Below are 27965 nucleotides of genomic sequence, written 5' to 3' on the forward strand. Positions count from 1 at the left end.
CCGGGTGTGGTGGTGCACACCTGTAGTCCCAGGTACTCAGGAGGCTGAGGCAGGAGAATCGCTTGAACCCAGGAGGTGGAGGTTGCAGTGAGCTGAGATTGTGCCATGGCACTCCAGCCTGGGTGACAGAGCAAGACTCCATCTCAGAAAAAAAAAAAAAAAAAGCTACTGTTTTTTAAAAATATCATGATAGGATCAGACACAGTTGCTCATACCTGTAATCCCAGCACTTTGGGAGACTGATCTGGGCAGATCACCTGAGGTCAGGAGTTCGAGACCAGCCTCGCCAACATGGTGAAACCCCATCTCTACTAAAAATACAAAAAAGTTAGCCTGGCATGGTGACACGTGCCTGTAGTCCTAGCTACTCAGGAGGCTGAGGCACAAGAATCGCTTGAACTCAGGGAGACAGAGGTTGCAGTGAGCCAAGATCATAAAAAAAAAAAGAAAAGATAGGTACTGAATGGGGGATTATCTAATAGAAGGGAAATAAGATTACTTCTTATAGTTCTGGAAATTACAAGGAGTTAAATGTACTTGAGAATTACTTATTTTCTAAAATTTAGGGCATGCCAGGCACAGTGGCTCATGCCCGTAATTCCAGCACTTTGAGAGTCCAAAATGGGAGGACGGCTTGAGCCCAGGAGTTTGAGACCAACCTGGGCAACATAGTGAGACCTTGTCTCTACAAAAAAAAAAAAAAAAAATTAGCCAGGTGTGGTGATGCACACCTGTGGTCCCAGCTACTCGAGAGGCTGAGGTGGGAGGATTGCTTGAGCCTGGGAGGTGGAGGCTGCAATGAGCCCTAATTGTGCCACCGTACCCTAGCCTGGGCAGCAAGCAAGACTCCATCTCAATCAATCAATAAAAATAAAATAAAACAAAATTTGGGGCAAATTCCAAATCAGTGTTGTTTCCTTTGAAGATAGGACATTCCCTTTCATGGGAAGCTTGCATGACAAGTTAAATTCCCTTGTGAAATGAGAGCTGTGGTTACTCTGATTTATTACACTGCTCAACGAGGCTTGAAGTATTAGCAGTACAGCAATCTGTGGATTGTAAAGGCAGCAACTAGTCTTTTTTTTTTTTGAAACAGAGTTTTATTCTTGTCAGCCAGGCTGGAGTGCAATGGCATGATCTCGGCTCACTGCAGCCAATACCTCTCGGGTTCAAGCGATTCTTCTGTCTCAGCCTCTTGAGTAGCTGGGATTACAGGTACCTGCCCCCATGCCTGGCTAATTTTCATATTTTTAGTAGAGACAGGGTTTCACCATGTTGGCCAGGCTGGTCTCAAACTCCTGACCTCAGGTGATCTGCCCACCTCGGCTTCCCACAGTGCTGGGATTGCAGGCGTGAGCCACCACACTTGGCCAGTGTTTTTCTTTTCAAGATTTTTTTTTTCTATTACTGTTGCAGTACCTGGTACCATTATTATTTGTTATTTTTTAGCTATTCACTCATGATCTAGAAATAACACATTCTAGAATAACATTATTAAAAACAACTTGATTAAGGCATAGTCACTGCTACATATTATAAAGCAGGTACAAGGTACTTTACATTCACAGAGGTATAATATAGTACTGTCTTACATCTGTAATACTAGAGCGTACAATTAAAAAGATGTTATATAAGATTTGATTCTACTTTTCCAGTAGAGAGCCCAAAGGTTGGTATGACACAGCTCTCATACAGAAATGCACCTTCTTAGCTAGGATTTTCTTTCAGTAGTAGCATGGTTATAGGTACTCACTTTTCTTCATGAACATCAGCTAAAAATAATTTTAAAACAAACAAATGAAACATTGGATTCCTACAAAGATGACCAAGTGGGGGTAAGCAGGACTCAACCACACTCATGTTTTACCAGATCCCTCGTGTTTGAGCAGTGAGAGCTCTGTGAAAGAAAGGGAATGGCAAGCAGCACTTCAAAACTCGGGCCACAACCAAAACACAGGATCATTTCAAACAGAAGCAGTAACCAAACAATGCTCACTTAGTATGTTCAAGGATGCCAACATCAATATTCAGTCATCTGCACACTCATCCAGTAAGAATGGGTGATCAGTTACTATACTTGGCTTGCGTTAAACTGAATCACCACTCTACAAGATTTTCAAGATTGGCTGTAATTTGATGAGAAAGATGAAGAGAGGGGTTTATGTGCACATGTGGTTACCATCTCTAATAGTAAGACTTAGAGTACAAGGGAGTATAAAATGATCATTCGAGAGTCATATATGTAAAAACCGAAAGTTATATTTGTGGTTAAATCCTACTGTAAACGTGATGTGTAGGGTTTAGATAACCCATGGGTCAAAGTATGTTCTCGAAAGCTTAACTATGCGTGCTATGAAATGTGTATACTCTAATGAGAATTTCCTTCTGGGAACAATACCACATTCTATCTTTACATATTGAATGCTCAGACTTGGGACATCCTTCAGCAATCTTTTATTTCCACCCTTCTGCTAGGTTGGGGAGAGATGGTGGGTAGGTATGGTAGGAACTGTATTGCTTAATCATCTCTAAAAAAGGGAAGCCCACCTCTTATAAAAATATTCAACCTCTTTTAACTGTTAGGTTCTAGAAATGTTTCCTTGTGTTTCATCCAAGCTTTTAGAATGTAATAGCCATTTCTTCCTCAGTATCAGATACACAGTGGGAGTAACAGAGTGGGAGTAACAGAGATAAACAGAGTAACAGTGTGGGAGTAACAGAGATAAACCCGAGGGGAACTTTTGACTTGTGAGGTTTTTATTTGCACCTAGCAATGTTTTTTCATCAACACTTGGGCCAAGACAAGTTTGGAGTAAAGAGCACATAGTTTAACATGAGGGTTCTTTGTGTAATGTGGTATTAATGACCATAATATGTATTCCTCTAACAGACAATAGGAAAAGACAGTGGTGCCACCAATATGTAAGCAGTACCTTAGTCCTGCTTTTTCAATACTTTTTTTTTTTTTTTTTGAGACAGTGTTATGTTCTGTCATCCAGCCTGGAGTGCGGTAGTGCAGTCATAGCTCACAGCAGCTTCCAGCTCCTGGACTCAAGCAGCCTCAGCCTCCCTCCCAAGTAGCTAGAACTGTAGATGTGCACCATCACTATGGGGTCTTGCTCTGTTGCCCAGGCTAGTCTTGAACTCCTGGCCTCAAGCAATCTTTCCAGCTCAGCCTCCCAAAATGCTGGGATTACAAGTGTGAGCCACCATGGCCAACCAAATTTCAGTACTTTTTTAAAAAAAGTTCCAGATTGTTGTTATTTTCATTTGCCTGCTTTCATTCCTATCTTAATTCTAAGGTCTTCCAAGTAGAGTTACCAACTGTGTTCATTTTAGGAGAATAGATTTTATTTTCCTAAATGGTATGATATCTTTTTTATACTCATTAAAAATACATTGATTTGACTTTGTTAAAGTATATTAGTATCTTAGAATTTATGAAGAATCTTATAGTATTGTGTTCAGAGCTGTGGGTTGCTTAGGTTACTGAATGACAGAGTTTAATAATATTTCCTTTTTTCCATCTCCACAGTTTAAGCCATAAATTAAAATAAATGAGGAAAATGTTCTTTATAAATAAATGGCACATTTTTAATGAAGTTTTAGCAAAAAAGTGGATTCTTTTGAGATTTTTTAGAGCCCAAAAAGTGACAGGAGAGGGAAACTTATGAGTATGTAGACATTAACCAAAAAGCTAACCATGAAATAATATGCTTAATATGCCTTCTGATAGACAAGCTTCCATTGACTGTGACTAATTTATTTGCCAACAAATTCCCTTTGTAAACCCACCCATTTTTATTTCCTTTTAACCCTTTCACCCAGCTTACATTTCCATTGGAAAAGTTTACAATTCATCAGTAAGTGTAGTTTGCTGTGATGATTAAAATACACAAACAAAGCAATACTTGTCAATTTCACAGATATTTCAAAGCAATGCATTAAAAATTTAGGCTGTGATAAAAATGGCTACTTATTACCTCTACATTTACAGAAATAATACAGATATAATCAGTGATACTACTAATTTAAAATTCTAGGGTGATTTTTAAAAGTTTTACATCTTCTATCAGTTTGTGAAATTGACTTGAGTTTTACTAGTGGTATGTCTTACAAATATAAATTACAGGAAATCTGAATGCTGTTCCTCTCTTATTAGATGAATTCCTTGGTGTTGATGAATTATGGTGATGAATTGGTTAACTATCTCAGGTTAGGAGGAAAAATCAGCTTGTATTGTTTTTGGTGCTTTTTTTTCATCTTCTATATCCAAGTATATATCTTGTTACAAGCACAGTATATTTTATTTTTTAAATTTATTTTTATTTATTTATTTATTTATTTATTTATTTATTTATTTATTTATTTTTGAGACAGAGTTTCGCTCTTGTTGCCCCAGCTGGAGTGCAATGGTGCAATCTCGGCTCACTGCAATCTGCCCCCCAGGTTCAAGCGATTCTCCTCCCTCAGCCTCCCAAGTAGCTGGGATTACAGGCACCTGCCACCACACCCAGCTAATTTTTTGTATTTTTAGTAGAGATGGGGTTTTACCATGTTGGCCATGCTCAAACTCCAGACCTCAGGTGACCCACCCGCCTTGGCCTCCCAAAGTGCAAGGATTACAGGCGTGAGCCACTGTGCCCAGCCCAAGCACAGTATATTTTAAGCCTGCATTATTTTATATACCAATTTAAGCATTGGATTTTGGTTATTTTAATTTACTTAGTTTTAACCTCCTGAAATGGCAGTCTTTTTTTTTTTTTTAATAATAAATGATATTGGTTGGTATAGCTATATATATATATTTTAATTTTTATTTTTGAGACAGTCTCTCTCTCTGTCCCCCAGGCTGGAGTGCAGTGGTGAGATCTTGGCTCACTGCAACCTCCACCTCCCAGGTTCAAACAATTCTTGTGCCTCAGCCTCCCAAATAGCTGGGATTACAGGCATGTGCCTCCATGCCCAGCTAATTTTTCTGTATTTTTAGTAGAGATGGGGTTTCTCCATGTTGGCCAGGCTCGTCTTGAACTCCTCCTGGCTTCAAGTGATAACGCCCGCCTGGGCCTTCCAAAGTGCTGGGATTACAGGTGTGAGCCACTGTGCCTGGCCTTGGCATAACTATATTTACATTTGGTTTATCTCTAGTTTTTAATTGCCTGCTATAGCCTAGTGGATTTTATGGTAGACCTTCAGGTGCTGTTAGAAAACTGAGATCATCTGCATCCTGACGCTCTACCTGAGTGATAACATTACTTTGATAATAAAGAATATAGAAACCTTTTAAGAATCACAGGCCTTGGGCTGGGCGCTGTAGCTCATGCCTGTAATCCCAGTACTTTGGGAGGCCGAGGCAGGTGGATCACCTGAGGTCAGGAGTTTGAGACTAGCCTAGCCAATGTGGTGAAACCCCGTCTCTACTAAAAATACAAAAATTAGCCAGGCGTGGTGGCAGGCGCCTGTAATCCCAGCTACTTGGGAGGCTGAGGCAGGAGAATCGCTTGAACCCAGGAGGTGGAGGTTTCTGTGAGCTGAGATCGCACCATTGCACTCCAGCCTGGGTGACAAGAACAAAACTCTGTCTCAAAAAAGAAAAAAAAAAGAATCACAGGCCTAAATTTTTATCAGTATCTTAACTGAGTCTGTTTAATTATTTATGAGAAGTACATAAGTACCCACATTATTTAACCAGAATATCAAAATAAACAATTCTAGGACACATGTTTCTCAGGATCTCCTGAGAACTGTGTCATGGGCAAAAGAAATTTTATTAAAAAATAAAAAATATGCCAGGCACAGTGGCTCACGCCTGTAATCCCAGCACTTTGGGAGGCCGAGGCAGGCGGATCACGAGGTCAGGAGATTGAGACCATCCTGGCCTCCCCCACCCCATCTCTACTAAAAAAAAAAAAAAAAAAGAAAAATTAGCCAGGCGTGGTGGCGAGTGCCTGTAGTCCCAGCTACTCGGGAGACTGAGGCAGGAGAATGGTGTGAACCTGGGAGGTGGAGCTTGCAGTGAGCCGAGATTGCGCCACTGCACTCCAGCCTGGGCGACAGAGCGAGACTCTGTTTCAAAAAATAAAAAATAAATAAAGGCTGGGTACGGTGGCTCACGCCTGTAATCCCAGCACTTTGGGAGGCCGAGGCGGGTGGATCACCTGAGGTCAGGAGTTCGAGACCAACCTCAACATGGAGAAACCCGTCTCTACTAAAAATACAAAATTAGCCGGGTGTGGTGGTGCATGCCTGTAATGCCAGCTACTCAGAAGGCTGAGGCAAGAGAATTGCTTGAAACTGGGAGGCAGAGGTTGCAGTGAGCCGAGATCACGCCATTGCACTCCAGCCTGGGCAACAAGAACGAACTCCATCTCAAAAAAAAAAAAAAAAAAAAAAAAAATTCCGTCAGTTACTCCATTCTCAGAGTAGCATAATATAAACTAAAGTCTAAATTATAACTTCCAAAACTTTGTTATAATACAGTTGGTATTTATTCAAATCCTTTTGAATTTTAATAAATAAAAATAAGTGCTCATTGATGCAGTGAGACAGCTAATTTGTAGAAAAGCTCAAGTGCTTAGAGACTTTTTTTTCTGTGAGATTCAGCTTATTAGAGAGTATGGGGAGGAGCTGCTTTACAGTGTGCCCCACCTAGAATTCTTTGCAAATAAATAGAACCTTTTCAAACATTGTCATCAAAGCTCCCTTCAAATTAATGCCTTCCTTTACTTGAGCAAGACCACATAGTATCTAAGGTTATTCTTTTTTTTTTTTTTTTTTTTTTTGAGACGGAGTCTCGCTCTGTCGCCCAGGCTGGAGTGCAGTGGCCGGATCTCAGCTCACTGCAAGCTCTGCCTCCCGGGTTCACGCCATTCTCCTGCCTCAGCCTCCCGAGTAGCTGGGACTACAGGCGCCCGCCACCTCGCCCGGCTCGGCCTCCCAAAGTGCTGGGATTACAGGCTTGAGCCACCGCGCCCGGCCTAAGGTTATTCTTAAAGTGCCCGGCTGAACCAAGTGTTGTCCATCCTGAATATTAGATGTAGGATTTTTCATAATACTTCATTGGTACCTCTGATTTTTTTTTAACCAGGTAACATGTTTTATCTTTAAAGGGCCACTATTTTAATATACCTCTCTTCAAGAACCTCTAACCCTATTTCTTATTGTATTGTCTGCTTGGTTGGCTAGCTGTGGGAACAAAAAGTCTTGAGATAAGTGCTTTTAGCCAGCTGTAGGATCTAGAGCTAGGGGAGATCCCACACTAAAAGCATGAGCAAATGAAAATGTTACTGGCAGGTACTTTCAGTTTGATTTCTGTTTATTTCAGTATCACTAGACCTCAGTGTGGAAACAAATGTGTAGTTCGATAGGGTTTAAACTATAAACATTATTAAGTAATGTCAAGTCAGTGGAGAAAAGTCTGTAAAATTATGCTTGCAGTTTAATACGCTGTGCATTATATGGTTTTCAGTTCAGCATTCCTATTTTTGGGTGGTATTTTTTCTTTCAGGAGAAAGCTTTGCAGAATTCAGATCTGCAGGAACTGATGATGGTTTCACCGATTTTAAAACAGCCGATAGTGTATCACCACTAGAGCCACCGACAAAAGACAAAACTTTTCCACCATCCTTCCCCTCAGGAACTATACAACAGAAACAACAAACACAAGTGAAAAATCCTCTGAACTTAGCAGACCTAGATATGTTTTCCTCAGTTAATTGCAGCAGCGAGAAACCATTGTCTTTTTCAGCTGCATTTAGCACATCAAAATCAGTTTCCACACCACAGTCAACAGGTTCTGCTGCTGCTACGACAGCATTGGCATCAACGAAAACTTCTAGTTTGGCTGATGAGTTTGGAGAATTCAACCTTTTTGGGGAATATTCTGGTCTACCACCTGTTGGGGAGCAGGATGACTTTGCAGATTTTATGGCTTTCAGTAATAGCTCTATTTCATCTGAGCAAAAGCCGGATGACAAATATGATGCCCTTAAAGAGGAAGCCAGTCCTGTTCCTCTAACCAGCAACATGGGCAGCACAGTGAAGGGTGGACAAAACCTAACTGCTGTGTCTACCAAGTATGATGTCTTCAGACAACTTTCTCTGGAAGGATCTGGACTAGGTGTTGAAGACCTAAAAGATAACACTCCTTCAGGAAGAAGTGATGATGATTTTGCTGACTTCCACTCCAGTAAATTTTCTTCCATAAACTCGGACAAATCCCTGGGAGAGAAAGCAGTGGCTTTCAGACACACCAAAGAAGACTCTGCATCAGTGAAGTCCTTGGATCTCCCTTCCATTGGTGGCAGCAGTGTCGGCAAGGAGGACTCTGAAGATGCACTCTCTGTTCAGTTTGACATGAAATTGGCTGATGTGGGAGGAGATCTTAAGCATGTCATGTCTGATAGCTCTTTGGATTTACCAACAGTTAGTGGCCAGCATCCTCCTGCTGCAGGTGAGGAATTGGTGAGATTGCTCTGGTGATGGTGTTGTAGATTTCAAAGATGAGTCTGCGGGTGTTGATTTACATGAGTAAGGCTCTGGCCCTTTATCTTTATGAATCTCTAATAATCAACCTCTTTGTTGCCAGTCTCCTTAAAGCAGTATTAAATTTGATTCTGTGGATACTTGCATATATGGATACTGTGGCTACTGTGGAACTTAGATTGGGTAGCTAAAATATTTTTATTTTTGAAATCTAGCACCAGCTTGGTGTTAGAGGCACATAAAAACTCACTGCTAAGTGAACCCCACATTGCCAGAAATTTGATAAGGACTTTTGCAGTGCCAGCAGTGTTTCTCCATTTCTGTGAGTAAAATCATTGTTTCCCTCTCCTTTTTTCTTCTCTTGGGTATACACAGCAACTGCCAGTATAGTATTCTGTTGGTTTTACAGAAACTAACTCTCGTTAGGCCAAGAAAGTAAAAATTTCTAACCACTTGTAGTGCAGTTTGCCACATCCCTTTAAGAGAAGAAGAGAGAAAGAGTTTATATATGAATGTTCTTTATGTCAGGGTCTGGCAAAGAGGAGGGCGTGTGTTGTCAGTGGAATCCAGGAGCTGTTTTCAGTGTTAACTCTGTTACTAGAAATATTAAGTTGTAACAAATCTGTAGATACTAGAATAGGGTAACTGCTAACTTTCTGATAAAATGTTTGAAAACATCATATTAGGGAGCCCTCTGAATTCTGTGTGGATTTACATGTAGCAATTTACTCTCTAGTTCAACTTCTGTCATAAAAACTAGATTCCCAAGTGTCCTGGTTTTTGTTTTGTTTTGTTTTTTGATATGTATATAGAAAGATAAACCTATTTTGTGGCCTTTTAATAATGAGAAATATCTCAGTATCACTGTATTATTCTAGAAAATGTATTATGCATATGAAAGGTTTGGTTTTGTCTAACTAGGGAGGGACACATGAGACACTTCCAAGTTTACAGATTCAGGCAGAAATTGTCAAGTCCTATAGCTTTTGCATATGTCAAATTTGCAAGTCGGAAAACAAAATTGCATCCATCCTTTGGCTCTGAAAATGTAGGTATTCCTAAACAGGGTGCTGAATCAGAAGCAAGTTAGCAGAGACATTGCATATTTCATGTTGCTACTTGCTAAGGTATTTTTCAAATGCAGTGGGCGGTCTGAAGAGCTCCTGTGCCCTTGACTGTCTACTTTCTTTTTTTTTCCTTTTTTTGTACTTTTCCTCAGAAATTTTCTTATTTTTTTTGCTGCTGTTTGTTTGATAGAGTGATTTGGGTTTTTGTTTTGTTTTGTTTTGTTTTGTTTTTTTGTATGAGCTGCTTGAACCACAGCAGTTGGTTGCAAAGTGCTCTGTTTTCTGAACAATACTGGATTTTTATTTAAAAATCTCATAACATGTATACTAGCCTTTTGGACTCTGAAGCTACTAATTAGAAACTATTTTTCTGAAAGTGAATCTATATTCTTTCACAGTGCCAAGCTAGATGTCTTTATGAAATGAGTCTAATCCAGGTTTGGGGTGTCTTTTTTCCCCCCATTTTATTTGGAGGTTGGTTTTTTGACCAAGCTTGTTCTTATTGACCTGTTAAAATAATCTCTTCTGTGCTCATGTTCTTTTATGTATGTTTGGAACATCCCCAGCTTGGAGCCTGTAATGTTCAAGCTAACTCTCTTCAGTTGGAGGATATTCTTAAAACAGATTGTTTCCTCCCATTGATCTGTAAACCTCCTGTCAGAAAGGAGCAGTATCCCTTTAGAGCGGTTGTTAAAAGGGGTTGATGTCTGACCAATGTGCTATATTGCTGTTGTGCAAAACTGCTGCATTAACGTATTGTAGAGGGTAAATGGCAAGGACTTCTTCAGAGTAATGTGGTTTTATTTTATCCTCATGTTCACCACAGTATCTCTTGCTCTCTTAGTTTGAGGGTTAAAGGTACTTCTTGTTGGAGAAATAAGAAGTGAGCTGATGAAGAGAGAATAAAACCTGGTAGATTGCTGTCTGTGGACCTTAATCCTGTTTGAAAGCCCTAACTTAACTCTGAAGGGGATACTGTCTCTTTTACTCTTGCTATAATTCTTTGTATGGAAGGTAGATAATACTGATAACATTGCCTGATTTCTCTGCATATATTACATTTAACCCTTTGAGCCCTTGCTGCATATAATTTCAACTAGGCTGCTTTTTCCCCCCGACTAAATTTAATCTGTGGCACTGAAGCATCTTGACGTGCAGTCATTAAAATCATATGGTTTTATTGGCAGCAAGAGCTGACCCTCATCTGTGACATTTTCAAAGGGTTAGCAAGACTTCTGTAGCTACCTACCTACCTACCTGTAAAGTAGCTCTTCTTTGACATTGAAAATCTTTGTATTTTAATTAGTGCCCTTTTTTTGGCTGCTTTTCTGATGTCTTTTTTTCAATTTAGACATTTTCTGTGTGAATGTGCCTTCGAATTTGCTTTAGTATATTCCTCTGCAAACACTGATCTGCATGCTTATTCTGATGACTTCTTTTCCAGCTCTTCTGTATCACTCTCTTTTGTGATCTGTAAGTCTTGTGTTAATAAATAATTCTTTGGCATATTTTGAAAGTGTGGGGATGTGTGTAATTTGTACTTTTTCAGGGTTAGACCAAAGAAATACCTGACTGGTACCAAGTTTAAAGCAATAGTAGCCTGAGACTAGAGGGTTTTCCCCTTTAGTTTTGTTTCGTCAAACACCTGTCTTCTAAGAAAGTATTGGTACATTTTAGCCTTTGTTTCTTATAATTCCATTAATGTAAGTTTTTAACATGGCATTGCATTGAAATATAACTTCAGACTTAAATAAGAGTAAACCTTACACTACTTTACATGATAGGGAGAAAGAACATTTGTTGCAGTTTCTTCTCTTGAAGAAACTGATCATATTTTATTGTAGAGAATCTGTCTTTACTAGGAATGACATTGAAGAGAAGGGGAAGGTGAGGAAAAAGACCTAAGAGTTGAGTGTTGTGGAAAGAGTTAACTATAACTACCTAGTTATCCATAACTATCTAGTTATCTGTAACTAACTGCATAGTTCAAGCTACTACGTAGTTATAGATAACTAGATAGTTATAAACTTAATTTAAAATAAATCAAATAATATTGAAATGGACTTCTGAGCACAGTAAATGTAAACTGTATTTAAATTGATAATCTGCATAATAGAAAGTGGTCTGTATTAATAGCAGGAAGTCTTCAGGATGGAATTTGATTTGAGTTTGAAATTGGATACTCAGCCGGGCGCGGTGGCTCACGCCTATAATCCCAGCACTTTGGGAGGCCAAGGTGGGTGGACTGCTTGAGGCTGGTAGTTCATGACCAGCCTGGGCAACATGGTGAAACCCCATCTTTACCAAAAAATACAAAAATTAGTCGGACATGGTGGTGTGCACCTGTAGTCCCAGCTACTCAGGAGGTGAGGATCAGTTGATCCTGGGAGGTTGAGGCTATAGTGAGCTGTGATCACATCACTGCACTCCAGCCTGGGTGACAGAGCAAGACCCTGTCTCAAAGAAAGAAAAATTGGGTACTCCATCCTCTAATTGCAGAGCATGTTAGATTTGCAGTTATGTATTCTGTATGATGAAGCAACCCTCAGCCTTTTTTTTTTCTTTTCTCATAGTACATAAAGCAAATTCTTAAAACAAGTTTGGGGGGTGCATCTAAGAAAGTAAGGGTCGAACCATTCTTATTTTTAAGAAAACAATTTCTAGAAGGACCAATGAAATGTAGCAACAAGCGTAGGTCAAACATGGAAAATATTTTCTCCATTTTAGAGTATGGTAACAGTAAAAAACCTTGAGAATATTACTGTGTTTCAGGTTAGAAACCCAAAACCAATAAAATCCCTGGGAAAATGGGATATTTCCATGGTTTATATTTTGTATTCTTATGTTTTGAGGCTTTAATTCTTTGTTCTTTTTTAGAATTTGAGGAAGGAAGGAAATTAAATCACTGAAGATGAAGACTTTTTTTTTTTTTTTTGAGATGGAGTTTCATTCTTGTTGCCCAGGCTGGAGTGCAATGGCACGATCTCGGCTCAGTGCAACCTCTGCCTCCCAGGTTCAAGTGATTCTCCTGCCTCAGCCTCCTGAGTAGCTGGGATTACAGGCACATGCCCAACACACCCAGCTAATTTTGTATTTTTAGTAGAGACGGGGATTTCTTCATGTTGGTCAGGCTGGTCTCGAAATCCTGACCTCAGGTAATCCGCCTGCCTTGGCCTCCCAAAGTGCTGGGATTACAGGCGTGAGCCACCGCGCCTGTTTGTTTTGTTTTGTTTTGTTTTTTAAGACAGAGTTTCCCTCTCGCCCAGTCTGGAGTGCAATGGCGTGATCTTGGATCTCAGCTCACTGCAACCTCTGCCTCCCAGGTTTAAGTGACTCCCCTGCCTCAGCCTCCCAAGTAACTGGGATTACAGGTGCCTGCCGCCACTCCCAGCTAATTTTTATATTTTTAGTAGAGATGGGGTTTCACCATGTTGGCCAGGCTGGTCTCAAACTCCTGACCTCAGGTGATCGATCCACTTGCCTCGACCTCCCAAAGTAGTGGAATTACAGGTGTGAGCTACTGCACCTAGCCTAGAAGAAGATGAGGATTTTGAATAGGATTCCTAAGAGATCACTTGTAGTGTCTTAAATATGCCATTTAAGAAAGAAAAAAAGTTGTATTTAGAGGTTTAGAATAACTCTGAGAAAAGCCAGGCCTGCCATTCAAAGTACAGCATTGTCCAGAGCATACTGCTTTAAAAAGTTGAATAATACTTCATTTCAAAAACTTTGTATAAATGCATTGTATTTTATTTATGATATGTGCTGCTAACACATTTGAAAGAAAGAGATCTTACTGTAGCTTCCATTTAGTGATAATGCTAGCTGCCCTTTATTTTGGATTTTCCCATGCTATTTATAAGACCAATCTCTTGATGGCTTTGGCTGAGGAATTTCTTTGTCAATGGAATTCTGTAATGCTAGATTAATTGGTCCATGTAGGACTGCTTTATTTTAACTCTTTTCTGCATTTATCTGAGCAGGCTGCAGAAAATGACTGAATGTAACTGTGCGTAAAGCATCCATTCACAAATTGAGTAATGGATATTTCCAAAGCAACATTACTTTTTAGGGAGGTAGTTTTAATGTAATGTACTGACTTAAACTTCTTTTGTAAAAAAGACTTGAAGAACTCTATGCTATAGGTTTAAACAAACAAACAAAATACTCTTTTGTTTACCCTGATGCCATTAGTGCTTCACTTCATGTATCAGTATCTGAGAAGGTATACCCATGTATCTGTTTTTCTGTAGTCACTCTGTTGTTCACATCAAAATCCCTGCTGATTTTTAGAAGTAGCAGATGATGGCCGGGCGCAGTGGCTCATGCCTGTAATCCCAGCATTTTGGGAGGCCGAGGCGGGCGGATCACCTGAGGTCAGGAGTTTGAGACCAGCCTGGCCAACATGGTGTCACCCTGTCTCTACTAAAAATACAAAAATTAGCCGGGTGAGGTGGCGGGCGCCTGTAGTCCCAGCTACTCGGGAGGCCAAGGCACGAGAATTGCTTGAACCCTGTGAGGCGGAGGTTGCAGTGAGCCGAGATTGTGCCACTCCCACCGCGGCCTGGGTGACAGAGCCAGACTCCGTCTCAAAAAAAAAAAAAGTAGCAAATGAACATGAAGGGAACACTGGCAATATCAAAAAACCTGTGCTAAATCCTAAAATAATGCACCAAAGAACCAAAAGGCCTCAGTTGTACTTCCTGTCTTCTGTGTTCATTTGGTGTCTCTTTGATGAGATTTTTACTGATGACTAGGGGCGGTCCCACTGTGTATCCTGACACCATTCCTTGGCCTTCTGACTTCCTGTGACTTAAAATATCCACAGGATTTCCAGTTTTCAGTTTTGAACTTAAAACACTGACACAGAAACCCAAAGGTGCTTATAGATAGTGTGGATATAATTTAAACCATAGAGTTGCGTGAGTCAGTACAAATGAAGAACAGGAAGTTCTCATACAGATTAGAAAACACTGGACGGTAATTAAACAGCAGCATTTTCCAGCCTGTCCACTTACACTGTGATCACTTTCATTCCTGTTTTCTTCAGTGTTTGAGACGTACAGGACACAGACCAGGTGTTTTAGTTAACAGAGAATATGAATACGACTGATCTCATAGGTAGATCAAAGACAGAATAGGGCCTAAAGGAGATTAGGGCCCAGAGTAGAGAGAAACTGAAATGTACAAGTATTTTACGGTTTGCTTTGGTAAATGAAGTTTAGATTAAATCAGTACTGTAAATGAAAATATGTTTCTTTCTTAGTCCAATGAACATTTTTATTGCTATATAAAATGAGAATAGTGGAATTTGCACGTATATCTCCTTTCCTCTTTCTCTCAACTCCTTCAAAAGCCAGTAACTCTTCATCACCTGGGCATATACTTACAGCTTTAGTAAATGTCCTTGGGAATGAGCTTGGCTGTCTGTGTCCTGTAGTAGCAGCCGACATTCTTTGTTCGAAAAAATACCTTGTTTTCATGTACAACATCCACTCAAAAGAGATTTGAATAGAGGTTATGGAAGAGACTAATAGGGTTACTTGCCAGCATAAGCAAGAAATACACGTTTTGATCTGAGATCCGTGATGGAAAACAGATCGTATACATTTATTCCTTTGGCCTTTGTAATAGGACATTCCTGGCTGCAAACAGATGTATGCATTAAAACACACAATTTGGCATATTATCTGTGTGCAAATGCAGTTCAGCCTAGCACAGCCTAGGAGTTCCGCAGCAGAACTGGAAATACAGTAGTGATTTTCTCTTCATTTTATTGCATTCATTCTCCATTTTCTTTTTCCTTTTTCTCTTGCAATTTTCAGAATTCAGCTATCAAATTGAAAATCCATCTATACTAGCTTCAGTGATTACAAACTAAAATGTGGTTTATTCCACATCATTTTTTCAGACAAGACTTCTATCACTTATGTTGTAGGTATTACATAATCTTTAATATTTTTAAGACCATTATACAATAATACCTATAACTGGACAGCTTAGAAATGTAGAACTATTAACATGGGAAATGAAAATTTTCTTACTTTAAGCTACATTCAGTGAACTGATGTACCACATTTTTCTTAGAAAATGGTTTACAAATATTCGCTATGCCAGAACATACTGCCCTGTATTTATATTGTTTATAAATGCTAAGTTTAGGGGCATGGTGTTCTGTCTCACATTCCTTATGTACTGTCAGTACTTGTGTTCAAATGAATTACACTTTACGAAATTACTTTTTCACACTATAGTAGCCAACAAATAAGCAAAAGTAAATTTAAAACTCAATTTTGAGGCTTGATTTTAGTGAATCTTGTGTATTTACTCTTCATTTTAAGTATAAAATGTTTCTTTTTAAGTCTTTCATTTGCTTTTCTAGTCTTTCATTTAGTCTTTTCTGGGAGTTGCTCCAAAAGGCAAGATGTTACAGGCGTTATCATTTTTAATAAAAATAAGATTTCCTGAAATTTTAAAAATGCTTAAAAATGCCTCAGCTAAGGCAATCCCTTATTGCCTGTAATGCCTTTTACCTGATTATATTAGTCATTTTAGATTTTTTTTTTTTTTTTTTTTTTTTTTTTTTTTTTGAGACGGAGTCTTGCTCTGTCGCCCAGGCTGGAGCGCAGTGGCCGGATCTCAGCTCACTGCAAGCTCCGCCTCCCGGGTTCACGCCATTCTCCTGCCTCAGCCTCCCGAGTAGCTGGGACTACAGGCGTCCACCACATCGCCCGGCTAGTTTTTTGTTATTTTTTAGTAGAGACGGGGTTTCACCATGTTAGCCAAGATGGTCTCGGTCTCCTGACCTCGTGATCCACCCGTCTCGGCCTCCCAAAGTGCTGGGATTACAGGCTTGAGCCACCGCGCCCGGCCCATTTTAGATTTTTAAAAGACATTTTGTTGTTGTGTAATTGCAAAGAAAGATCTTTTTATTACCATAGCAGTATCTTGATTGCAGTGTTTGAACTGGAGATATCTTTTCATTAAATTTATCATTTGCCTCTAGGAAAATTGTCTCCTTTTTTTTTGAGACAGAGTCTCAAACTGTCGCCAGGCTGGAGTGCAGTGGTGCCATCTTGACTCACAGCAATCTCCGACTCCCTGATTGAAGCGATTCTCCTGCCTCACCCTCCCAAGTAGCTGGAATTACAGGCACACGCCACCACGCCCAGCTAATTATTATTATTATTACTACTATTTGGGGACGGAGTTTCGCTCTTGTTGCCCAGGCTGGAGTGCAATGGCGTGATCTCGGCTCACTGCAACCTCCACCTCCTGGGTTCAAGCAATTCTCCTGCCTCAGCCTCCCAAGTAGCTGGGATTACAGGCGCCTGCCACCACGCCCGGCTAATTTTTGTATTTTTAGTAGAGACGGGATTTCACCATGTTGGTCAGGCTGGTCTCAAACTCCTAACCTCAGGTGATCCACCCGCCCCGGCCTCCCAAAGTACTGGGATTACAGGTGTGAGCCACCATGCCCGGCCTGATACCCTTTTAATAGGAAAGATTCTGGAAGCAGTTCCTAATATAGTTTCCCAAAATGCTTTCATAGGACCTAGGAATAAAAATAATCTGTATTATGAAACATTCTTCTGAATGTACCCCTCCAAGAATAGTCCTGTATTTAACTGCATCACCCCCTGATTGAATTTCACCTCATTTGAGTCTGGACACCTTCTGGTGCCTTTAAATAGTGGGGAAAAAAACAAAAACAAAAGAACACTACAGCAAAAGACCAAGAAAGCTTTGGGTTAAAGGCTTTTCCATTCATTCTAAACTCTAGATTTTTCACCTGAGGCCAGGCGCAATGGCTCATGCCTATAATCCCAGCACTTTGGGAGGCCGAGACGGGCGGATCACCTGAGGTCAGGAGTTCAAGACCAGCCTGACTGACATGGTGAAACCCCGTCTCTACTAAAAATACAAAAACTAGCCGGGCGTGGTGGTGGTTGCCTGTAGTCCCAGCTACTCCGGAGGCTGAGGCAGGAGAATCACTTGAACCCAGGAGGCGGAGGTTGCAGTGAGCCGAGATCGCGCCATCGCACTCCAGGCTGGGTGATGAGTAAAACTCCGTCTCAAAAAAGAAATTTAAGGCCGGGCGCGGTGGCTCACGCCTGTAATCCTAGCACTTTGGGAGGCCGAGGCGGGCGGATCACGAGGTCAGGAGATCGAGACCATCCTGGCTAACACGGTGAAACCCCGTCTCTACTAAAAATGCAAACAATTAGCCAGGCGAGGCGGCGGGCGCCTGTAGTCCCAGCTACTCGGGAGGCTGAGGCAGGAGAATGGCCTGAACCCGGGAGGCGGAGCTTGCAGTGAGCTGAGATCGCGCCACTGCACTCCAGCCTGGGCGACTAAGCGAGACTCTTGTCTCAAAAAAAAAAAAAAAAACCTTTTCACCTGAATCTTTTTTTCCTTCTGTTTTATAAACCACATTTGAAGGGTACAATTGCACCAGAGAATTTTTAAATATACCATCATTCTGTGAAAAGTGTTTGCTTTTTGCTGGTTGGTTTTTTGTATGGCTGGTGTTTTTTGTTTTTATTATTAACTTAGTACCCCTTTCCTAACAGCTCAAAGAAAAAGAGATTTGGATTATACCATTAGAAGAGCTATGGAAATGTCAGGAGCCTCTTACCCCTCATAAATTATGCAGTATCGCTGTGAAGGAAAGAGAAAAATGACTCCATGGTGGTTCACCTGTTGACTTAGTTCTGAAAATCTAGGTCACAAAACTTTTGAGCAGTTTCCTTGTAAATCACATACGTGGTTGTCAGAGGAAGAGTCTTGTATTTAGCCTTCTTGCCTCATGTACAGTGACTACAGTGAAACTAAATGCATATCAACCCACTTCTCCACACCAGCCTAATTCAGTCTCGGCTGGTTTTGCTTTTTGAAAATGAGCAAGAACCTTTTTCTCCTAGTAATACCACTAAAATGCTGAGTTGACTTTTCATTTTTGCTTTGAAATTCCCCTCTAGGCTCTAAAGCAGCAATTAACTGTCAAGTTGAGGCTGGTGGCACCTATGCAGAGCAGACACTAGCTATTATGTATTGCTCACCAGGCGTCAATCTGGCCTTTTACACACGTGGTCACGGTTGATGGCCATAACACAGTCCTTCCAAGTACATGGTCTTCTCCTCATTTTACTGATAAGCAAACTGAGGTTCAGAAATGTTCAATCATCTGCCTAGTGCCACACAAATAGTAGGTAGCAGAGTTGAACTCAGGTCTTTCTAAATCAAAAACCTACTTTCTTTCTGCTGTTTTATGCTGCCTCTTAAATTACTTAACTATATATTAAGAATGCTTTGTAAAATCAGTCATCTGCCCCAGCAGTTCTTTTTTTCTCCTTCTTTCCTTTTTTTTTAAATGGAGAGTAGATACGTAGTTGAAGGAAAAAGTGGAGCCCAACAGGACCCAAATCTTTTTATTGCATTTTTTAAGGGCGAAAGTAGATCAGATTGATTTTTCTTTCCTCATAGTTCATCACAGCAATATGATGTCCAATTTGACCAAAATAACAACTAGGTAAGTAATTGCTTGATTAAAATCTCACATTTGGCATTGCCTGAGACAGAAATCCTAATAATTGATAATATTATGACAGAAACCCTAATAATTGATTGAAAGTTAGATGACATTATTTTCATTTTAGTTTTGAGAAACTGTCAACTTTTAATTATTTTGCCATGTACATTTCACATGACCATGTTTTAAAGGCACATTTTCCAACAAAGTCAAGATGAAGGGAGACATGTTTTAGGCAAGGAATATCAGTACATTTTTAAGTTTATATGGGAACAATTTATTAAATGACCCCAATCGTATATCAAATAGTATATACATTGGTAGATGAACCTCCTATCTTTTTTTAGTAATTTTTATAGCCAAAGAAAATGATTCTTGGTAACTAAATGTAAATGCCAACTCAAGGCTAATGTGGGTTTTTTTAAGATCAGATTTTACAGCCCAACTCTTTTAATTTTAGTGCAAACTCTAAATTTAGCTAATTTCAACATAGTATAAAACTAATCAAATATGCTGGGCATTTTGCTTCTACAGAGTTTAGAGCATTTTGCCTAAATTGCTTGCCTCTAATTGCGGGGTCTTATTTCCCTTTCAGATATAGAGGACTTAAAATATGCTGCTTTTGGAAGCTACAGTAGCAATTTTGCAGTGAGCACACTTACAAGCTGTGACTGGTCAGACAGGGATGATGCAACTCAGGGCAGAAAACTCTCTCCATTTGTCCTCTCAGCAGGAAGTGGATCCCCCTCAGCCACCTCAATTCTTCAAAAGAAAGAGACTTCATTTGGCAGTTCTGAAAACATCACCATGACATCTCTCTCCAAAGTAACAACCTTTGCAAGTGAAGGTGCTCTTCCAGAGACCACCTTCCCAGCGTTTGCCAGTTTTAAAGACATGATTCCTCAGACCAGTGAGCAAAAGGAATATGAAAGCAGAGACTATAAAGATTTCACAAGACAGGACCTGCCTACAGCTGAACGGAGCCCAGAGGCCACTTGTCCCAGCCCAGCGTCCAGTGGTGCCTCTCAAGAAACCCCCAACGAATGTTCAGATGACTTTGGAGAGTTTCAAAGTGAAAAGCCCAAAATCAGCAAATTTGACTTCTTAGTAGCCACTTCACAAAGCAAAATGAAATCCAGTGAAGAAATGATCAAAAGTGAGCTGGCAACCTTTGACCTTTCTGTTCAAGGTGAGTAGCTTCCAAGGTAGATTTTACTATTGCGGTTTTTTTCCACTGAGATGTTAGATGTTCTTAAGAATAAAATGTTGCTCCCTGGTTTAGCAGGAAATAGATTTTTCTAATCTTTGAAATCCGGGTCAATTACAGATAGCTATAATAAAGATTTCCCTGAGACTGGAGTCAAAATCAGTATCCCTCAGATAACTGTTTTATGGGCTAAAAACAAGCATAGCATACAGGTATTGTTCATTAGCTCGTTTGGTTAGAGGTGCGCTGCGTTAAAAGAGCCAGATAAATGGGTTTGAGCCACTTGAAGGTACGTTAGCTCCGCTCACGTTCCCGGGGCACAGATAATGTCTTTGAATCCAAAGGTTGCAATGTGGTGGCCGTGGATCTGCATCCAGCCTGCATATCACATTGACCCACACAAGAGATTTTTAAGTATGAAGTAATTGCCAGTATTTAAAAGACATGAGATTTCCCAATCTGGATTTCCACCTTTTCTTGAGAAGTCATAATATCTGGCACTAGTAGGTCTGCATTCCCATATTCTGACAAGCAGCTGGAGCCAAAAGCACCGCTCCCTGTAGATGGGTCATTCTCTCTCTCTTGCCATAATCCCCACCGCTTTGTGTCTCAGCGGACCTACTTAGGGTATTCACTTTCCTTGCCTGGTCTCTGAAGGCATTTGAGTTTGCCTCTTCTGCTTTAATCTCATCCTGACTGAAGGGGTTGTTGATTTCAGCTGGATGGAGAGCCTGCGAAGGAACTCGGTTACAAATCCATAACAAATGACTGGAAAAGCTGCACAACTTTACACACGGGTATTTAGAAAGGTGCTTTTGTTCTCCAGACTCCAGTGATTCTGCACTGAGCATTATGGAAGACTTGTGATAGATCAGAGAAGAGTCATGTTGAAAAAAAAAGGCAGGGAAACCAAGCAAGAGAGAACAGTGGAAAGAATTCAACATGTAGCTTCCCAGAAAGAATGAATGAGAAATGTGTTTGTGAATGCCTCATGACATAAGCATCTGAAGAAGAGGGTTGTGGGCTGGGTGCGGTGGCTCACATCTGTAATCTCAGCACTTTGGGAGGCGGAGGCAGGCGAATTAACTTGAGGTCAGGAGTTCGAGACCAGCCTGGCCAACACGGTGAAACCGCATCTCTACTAAAAATACAAACATTAGCCAGGCACGGTGGTGCACACCTGTAGTCCCAGCTACTCAGGAGGCTGAGGCAGGAGAATCGCTTGAACCCAGGAGGCAGAGGTTGCAGTGAACCGAGATCGCACCACTGTACTCCAGTCTGAGCAACAAAGCAAGACTCTGTCTTAAAAACAAAAAAAAAAAAAGAGGGTTGTGGTAGCGAGGAAGAGCCTCTGCCTGAACTAAGGTAGGTGGCCAAAACCTTTGACTGTATTCTCCCCTTCTCCCAGGATCACACAAGAGGAGTTTGAGCCTCGGTGATAAAGAAATAAGCCGCTCTTCCCCTTCTCCAGCTTTGGAGCAGCCTTTCAGAGACCGTTCCAATACTCTGAATGAGAAGCCCGCGCTGCCCGTCATCCGAGACAAGTACAAAGACCTGACGGGAGAGGTGGAGGTGAGAGGAGAGCTTTCTATAGGGGGTGGATAACAGACCAGCAAGCACACAGGACCCCAAGACAGAATGCTCTCAGCTTTCACATGGGGAAAATGAGGAGCAGAAAGGCACAAAGCACCAGACGTAAACTATGTAATTAAAGTGAGAGAAGGGTAACATTAGCCCTGGGTGAAAACATTTTCCAGGTGTGGCACCCACTGAAAGTAGTCAGTGACCCTAAAACCAAAACTATTCATGGGACTTCACAAGGATGGCAGAGTTTGTAGAATTCTTCTTGAGCACTTAGACTTTATTGTCTTCATGAAACCTCAAAATAGAGGAGACAGGGAAAATATTCTGAATTTTTTATTTTTGTCTGCTGCATCTTAGTACATTAGCCGGACATGGTGGTGCACACCTGTACCACGGTATGTTCCTCCTATGGCCAACACACTTAACTTCCTGCCTTTCCCTACTCCTTGTTACACGTGCACGTGGGCCATGTCCTCACACACAGCGTTATAACCAGGGAGTGGAAAGCCAGCAGCCTAATAGCAGTTTCTGTACCAGATAGCTACATGCTGAGTGCCTTGGAAGAAAGGCTTACACTGTTACTGATGGAACAAATGAGGCAACACTCACAGGGGGAAGCCGCTGGAAAGCATGTCCCTTAGACTCTCAGATCCTGTGCTCAGAAGTTACATTTATTAGTAATTTAACATAGTTATTAGTGAGTTCAAAAGATAAACTGCGGCCGGGCGTGGTGGCTCATCCCTGTCATCTCAGCACTTTGGAAGGCCAAGTTGGGCAGATCACTTGAGCTCAGGAGTTTGAGACCAGCCTGAGCAACATGGTGAAACCCCACCTCTACCAAAACTACAAAAATTAGCCGCTTATGGTGGTGCGCACCTGTAGTCCCAGCTACTCTGGAGGCTGAGGTGGGAGGATTGCTTGCATCCAGGAGGTTGAGGCTGTAGTGAGCAGAAATCACGCCACTGCACGTCAACCTGGGCAACAGAGCAAGACCCTGTCTCAAAAAAAAAAAGGGAAAAAAAAACTGCTTGAACTAGAGTGATTGTAATAAAAAGAAAAGTCTTCCAAGCTCAAGCCCTTTGAATTGACAGAGTCATCAGTAGAAGATTCCAGGTTTGCGCTCAAGGCTTAACCCAGTTCTTTTTATCAAATTCACAGGAAAATGAGAGATATGCATATGAATGGCAGAGATGCCTGGGGAGTGCCCTGAATGTGAGTATGTCATTTTCGCGTTCACACGTATATAAGTGTTCTCTTGTGCCTTTTTGCCTTCTTGGTTCATTTGAATGGACAGAGGCAAACTTCAGGAGAGCCTTACGTGGATGTCCCTGGGCAAAGTGAAACTCTGTGGAAGTCATACATCGTAGGTGAGGCTTCTTTCACACTTACAATAGCAGACTGGCTCATGTGTCAGTCGTCTCCTCATCTGTCATTGTGTTTAAGAAATACCAAAGTGATTTCATTAACTCTGACTAAATCAAAATAATATTTAAACTAAAGAACCTGTCTTGGCCGGGTGCGGTGGCTCAACACCTATAATTCCAGTACTTTGGGAGCCTGAGGTGGGCAGATCACGAGGTCAGGAGTTCAAGACCAGCCTGATCAACATGTTGAAACCCCGTCTCTACTAAAAATACAAAAATTAGCCAGGCGTGGTGGCGCGTGCCTGTAATCCCAGCTACTCAGGAGACTGAGGCAGGAGAATCACTTGAACCCGGGAGTTGGGGGTTGTGGTGAACTGAGACTATACCACTACACTCCAGCCTGTGCTACAGAGCGAGACTCCGTCTCAAAAAAAAAAAAAAAAAAAAAAAACTGTCTTTTTCTTCCAAATAAATGGAGGATTGTTTCTTCAAGGATAAAATGAGATTTTTTGACACCTCGTGGCTTTTCGGTTGGGTTTTCTACTAACAGTAAATTGATTTGCGATGACTTTTGTCAGTTATGTAAGGTGATGTGATTTCATTTCTTGTAGGTCATTAAGAAGGCAAATGATACCTTAAATGGAATCAGTAGTAGTTCTGTTTGCACAGAAGTAATTCAGTCAGCTCAAGGCATGGAATATTTATTAGGTATGTTCTTTTATATTTTACTATTGAAAATGATGGCACTTTGCATTATTTTCACTTTTCCCTTGAATTATTTTAAGCTAGATCTCTCAAGTTACATATGACTTCACTAAGAAGCATCTGCATTTGTGGGTAAGACACTTAAGTTACAGGCAGTAAACTATTGAACTTAAAAAGTCTCTGTGGCTAAGTTTCCTCGTCCTTGTTATATACATAATAGCAAAAATGTAAAATTATGTCTCTGTTACTGGTTTATCAGAGCTACTGAGGCACTGAAATAAAATCATCTTGTCTCCCATCAGTTCCTTACCATACTCTATATTCTTTCTCTCGACCGCTTAATGACACCACAGAATCCTTAACCTCCTGCTCATCTGCAGCAATTAGATATGTCAGTCCAACGTGAAAGCGCAGCCTCTGTCCGCTTCGGTGTTCCTCCCTTCCCCAGGCTCAGGCTTGGCCCGTGGCCGGAGCCACACACACTGGACCCTAATCTTTTTCAAATCTTTACTCACATGTCAGCTTCTGAGTGAAATCTTTCCTAGCATCCATCTCTCCGAAGAGTATCCTCTCTCCCCACCCCGGCACTTCCCATCCCATTCTCTGCTGGATTTTCTCCTTTGCTCTATTACCTTTAATTTCTTACATATGTTACTTATTGCTCTTTTCTTAAGACAGGATCACACTCTGTCACCCAGGCTGGAGTACAGTGATGTGATCATGACTCACTGCAGCGTCCACCTCCCAGGCTCAAGCAGTCCTCCCACCTCAGCCTCCCAAGTAGCTGGAACCACAGGCGCGCACCACCATGTGCCCAGCTAATTTTTGTAGTTTTTGTAGAGACGGGTTTTCGCCATGTTGCCCAGGCTGGTCTCGAACTCCTGAGCTCAAGCAACCCACCCACCTTGACCTCCCAAGTGCTGGGATCACAGGCGTGAGCCACTGCGCCTAGTTACTTGTTGTTTTTATGCTCTGTCTCCCTCCACTAGAATGAACCTCCACGAAGGCTAGGATTTTGGTCTGTTTTGTTCACTGGTGTGTCCCCAACACCTAATCTAGTGTCTTGCACATAGTTGGCACTCAAAAATATTTGCTGGATGAGTGGAGAGTGAAGGGATGTAGCCTCTGCCTTACTCCTGCCACCTCACTCGGGGTCTTCTTTTCCTGCTCAAACAGGCACAGTTCTGCATAAGCAGATGTCCACCAGGAAATGGGGCACCTGTCTTTTCTCCTCGTATCCTTGTATCTATGGAAGATTCTCTTAGAAGCGCCTTCACTTGGCTTAGGGTGGGCAGTAATTTCTGCCCCTTCCTTGGGGAAGGAAGAAGAAAGGCCATAGTGCTGTACACAGGGCTGCTGAGGCACCACTCTGAAGATCCCCTGGAATCCCTCTGTGTTCACTTAGAGAGGTCGGGGTCATGTCTTTGGTGACTGTCACATTGCAGGGGTTAGGGATGTATCTGGTGGCTGTCCTTAGAATGTGAGGTACTTATCACCTCTCATCCTTGCTTGAAGAGTTCAACCACAATTTAGAGACCACAGGAAAAGAACCGGTCTGCATCCTGTTGCATGTATAAAGATAAGTGAAGTCAAAGTGTTTGTAAGACCTTCAGATTCAGAGGGGTGAGATATTTCTTAATTACTTTGTGATGCTATTAACATTGAGATTCTTTTAAATTTTTACTATCCCCATTTTCAGCTAGTTTATTGGGATTTCCCAGATTCAAGCAGATGGACTCATAAATAAACCTCCCAAAAAACAAAACCTAATAACTTGCATATTGCCTGCCATTCTCCAAGCACTGTTGTAAGCCTTTTACCATGTTAACCTGTTTAATCCTCTCAACCATCCTTGGAGGAGGTACTGTTACCGTCCCAACTTCACAGATGAGGAAATGGAGTTACAGAGAGGTTATGTGACTTGCCTAAGGTCATGTAGCCAGTAAGAGGCATAGCTGGAGTTTGAACCCAAGCAGTGCAGCTTTAGAGTCTATGCTCTTACCAGTGAGCTATACAGCAGCACTGAGAAGTGGATTGGTCCCGGAGAATAGTACGTACACCTCTGTCCAGATGTACCCTTGTTTCTAATAGATATCAGCAAGCAATGATGCTCCCCTGTCTGGTTCCTCTGTGTCTCCACTGTCAACACTCTCTGCTCTCTCATCGCGTCAGGTGTTGTTGAAGTGTACAGGGTAACCAAGCGTGTGGAGCTGGGGATCAAAGCCACTGCAGTGTGCAGTGAGAAACTCCAGCAGTTGCTGAAGGACATCGATAAAGTATGGAATAATCTAATCGGCTTCATGTCACTCGCCACACTCACAGTAAGTCCATGAAACAACTCAGCAGTTGCTTTCCTTTCCGGAAACCTAAGCTGTAAAGCAGAGTGTATTCCTATGATGGTACTTACTGGACGCTGAAGGTGCCAACTGGAGCATGTTGTATTAAAGGAGGGAGATCACAGGTGTGTGGTCAGCTGAACAGCACCAGGTGGGCTTCTGATCTCTCCAAGACCCAGGGAACCTAAGGAAAAAAAGAGTATAGGAAAACATTTACTCTGGCTACACCTTTCTTAATTCACATAATACATGGAAGTTTTGCAAAGCATTGGTTTGAGATACTCCCTTTGCACTTCTAGTTATTTGTGTCCCCATATGTGTCCTTTCAAAAAGCTATATGATACCTCATGTTGCCATCCTGTAGTTTGTTTAGCCCTTCTTTTTTTAGGTTCTTGGGTTATTTTCATTTTTTCCTGTTATGAGTAGTTCTCTAAATAACAAATCACTGTTCCTTTGTGGGGATGTAGTTCCTCTAAGTGGAGTAAGAGGTCAGTGTGTGTGTCTGCACAGGTGCATGCATACATATGTAGCTGTTGTTACATTTATTAGAAGGCTTTCCAAGAGCTTGTATTGGTTGCAGTGCTACCAGATATATTTAAGTACATGGATACATTTCTCTACATTATGTCCTATCAGTTTCCTAATTTAACAAGCATGCAGTTATTCCCTAAGGTGTTTTTTGCATTTTGTTTTAATTTCATGAGAGGCTTTGCCGTGTTCCAAATGACAGTTTACTATTTCTGTTTCCTTTGTGTATAAATGGATTGGACTCTTTTGACCATTTGACCATTTATTCCTTGGAATATGGTTATTGACCTTATATATTTCATATTTGTAATAGATTTATATACATATATATAAGCTTGTAAACTTTTATCAGCTTTTTTTCCTCCTCTATTACTGTCCCTTTTTTACATTTCATTGGGCGAAACTATTTTATTTTTATATATTCATACCTATTCAGTTTGTCTCTGATGATATCCTTTATTTCACAATAGTCAGAAGTTTATCTTCCTTCCACAGCTGGAATAAATATGCTATTCCAATTTTTTTTTAACATGGAACACTGTGACCCATCTGAATGGGATTGCAGTTGTGTGGGAGGAAGCATTTCTAATTTTCTGAACTGATAGCCAGGTGGATACCCAGCTACCCCAACAATGTGTCTTCAGCAGCACATCCTCTCACCATTGTCATGTTGCTTCTGGTTTGTAATATTAAAGTCTTTAAGAGTTTAAATAATTTCCAAAACTTTTTCTTGTTCCCTTGAATCAGTTCTCATTTTCTAACCTAAAACCGTAGGTAGATAATTTTTTTAAAAAAACCGTTCTGGCAAGTGAAGTAAGAAATGAAGTATTAATATTGAAAAAAGAGATAAAATTATGTTTAGTTGGTGATAATGAAATTCTTTTAAAAATCTAAATTCAAGCAGCCAGGTGCAGTGGCTCACCCCTGTCATCCCAGCGCTTTGGGGAGGCTGAGGTGGGCGGATCACTTGAGCCCAGGAGTTTGAGACCAGCCTGGGCAACATGGTAAAACTCCATCTCTACCAAAAATACAAAAATTAACCAATCTCATAACCTGGTCAGTCGATAGATAGATAGATAAAAAAAATACATTTTTTAATCTAAATTCAAGAGTATAAATGTATTGCATGTGGCAAAAATTCGTAACAATCCTACATAT

The 27965-nt window shown here is 41.0% G+C and overlaps 1 protein-coding gene across 6 annotated transcripts in view; it reads left to right on the forward strand.

Annotated features, from left to right (window-relative positions):
- SYNRG (synergin gamma) overlaps nt 1-27965 on the forward strand; it is a 93378-nt gene that overhangs the window by 48766 nt on the left and 16647 nt on the right. For 4 of the 6 annotated variants that reach the window (XM_025361204.1, XM_025361205.1, XM_025361207.1 and 1 more), the window contains 6 exons: nt 7508-8452; nt 19679-20272; nt 21699-21862; nt 23033-23086; nt 23850-23946; nt 26116-26264. In XM_025361204.1, the coding sequence (XP_025216989.1) occupies nt 7508-8452; nt 19679-20272; nt 21699-21862; nt 23033-23086; nt 23850-23946; nt 26116-26264 (2003 nt within the window). The remainder of the gene's footprint in view (nt 1-7507; nt 8453-19678; nt 20273-21698; nt 21863-23032; nt 23087-23849; nt 23947-26115; nt 26265-27965) is intronic. The other 2 variants (XM_025361203.1, XM_025361208.1) reach the window with 1 other exon arrangement.

This window comes from Theropithecus gelada, chromosome 16 (genome assembly GCF_003255815.1).
Source record: "Theropithecus gelada isolate Dixy chromosome 16, Tgel_1.0, whole genome shotgun sequence".
In the NCBI taxonomy this organism is placed as follows: Eukaryota; Metazoa; Chordata; class Mammalia; order Primates; family Cercopithecidae; genus Theropithecus; species Theropithecus gelada.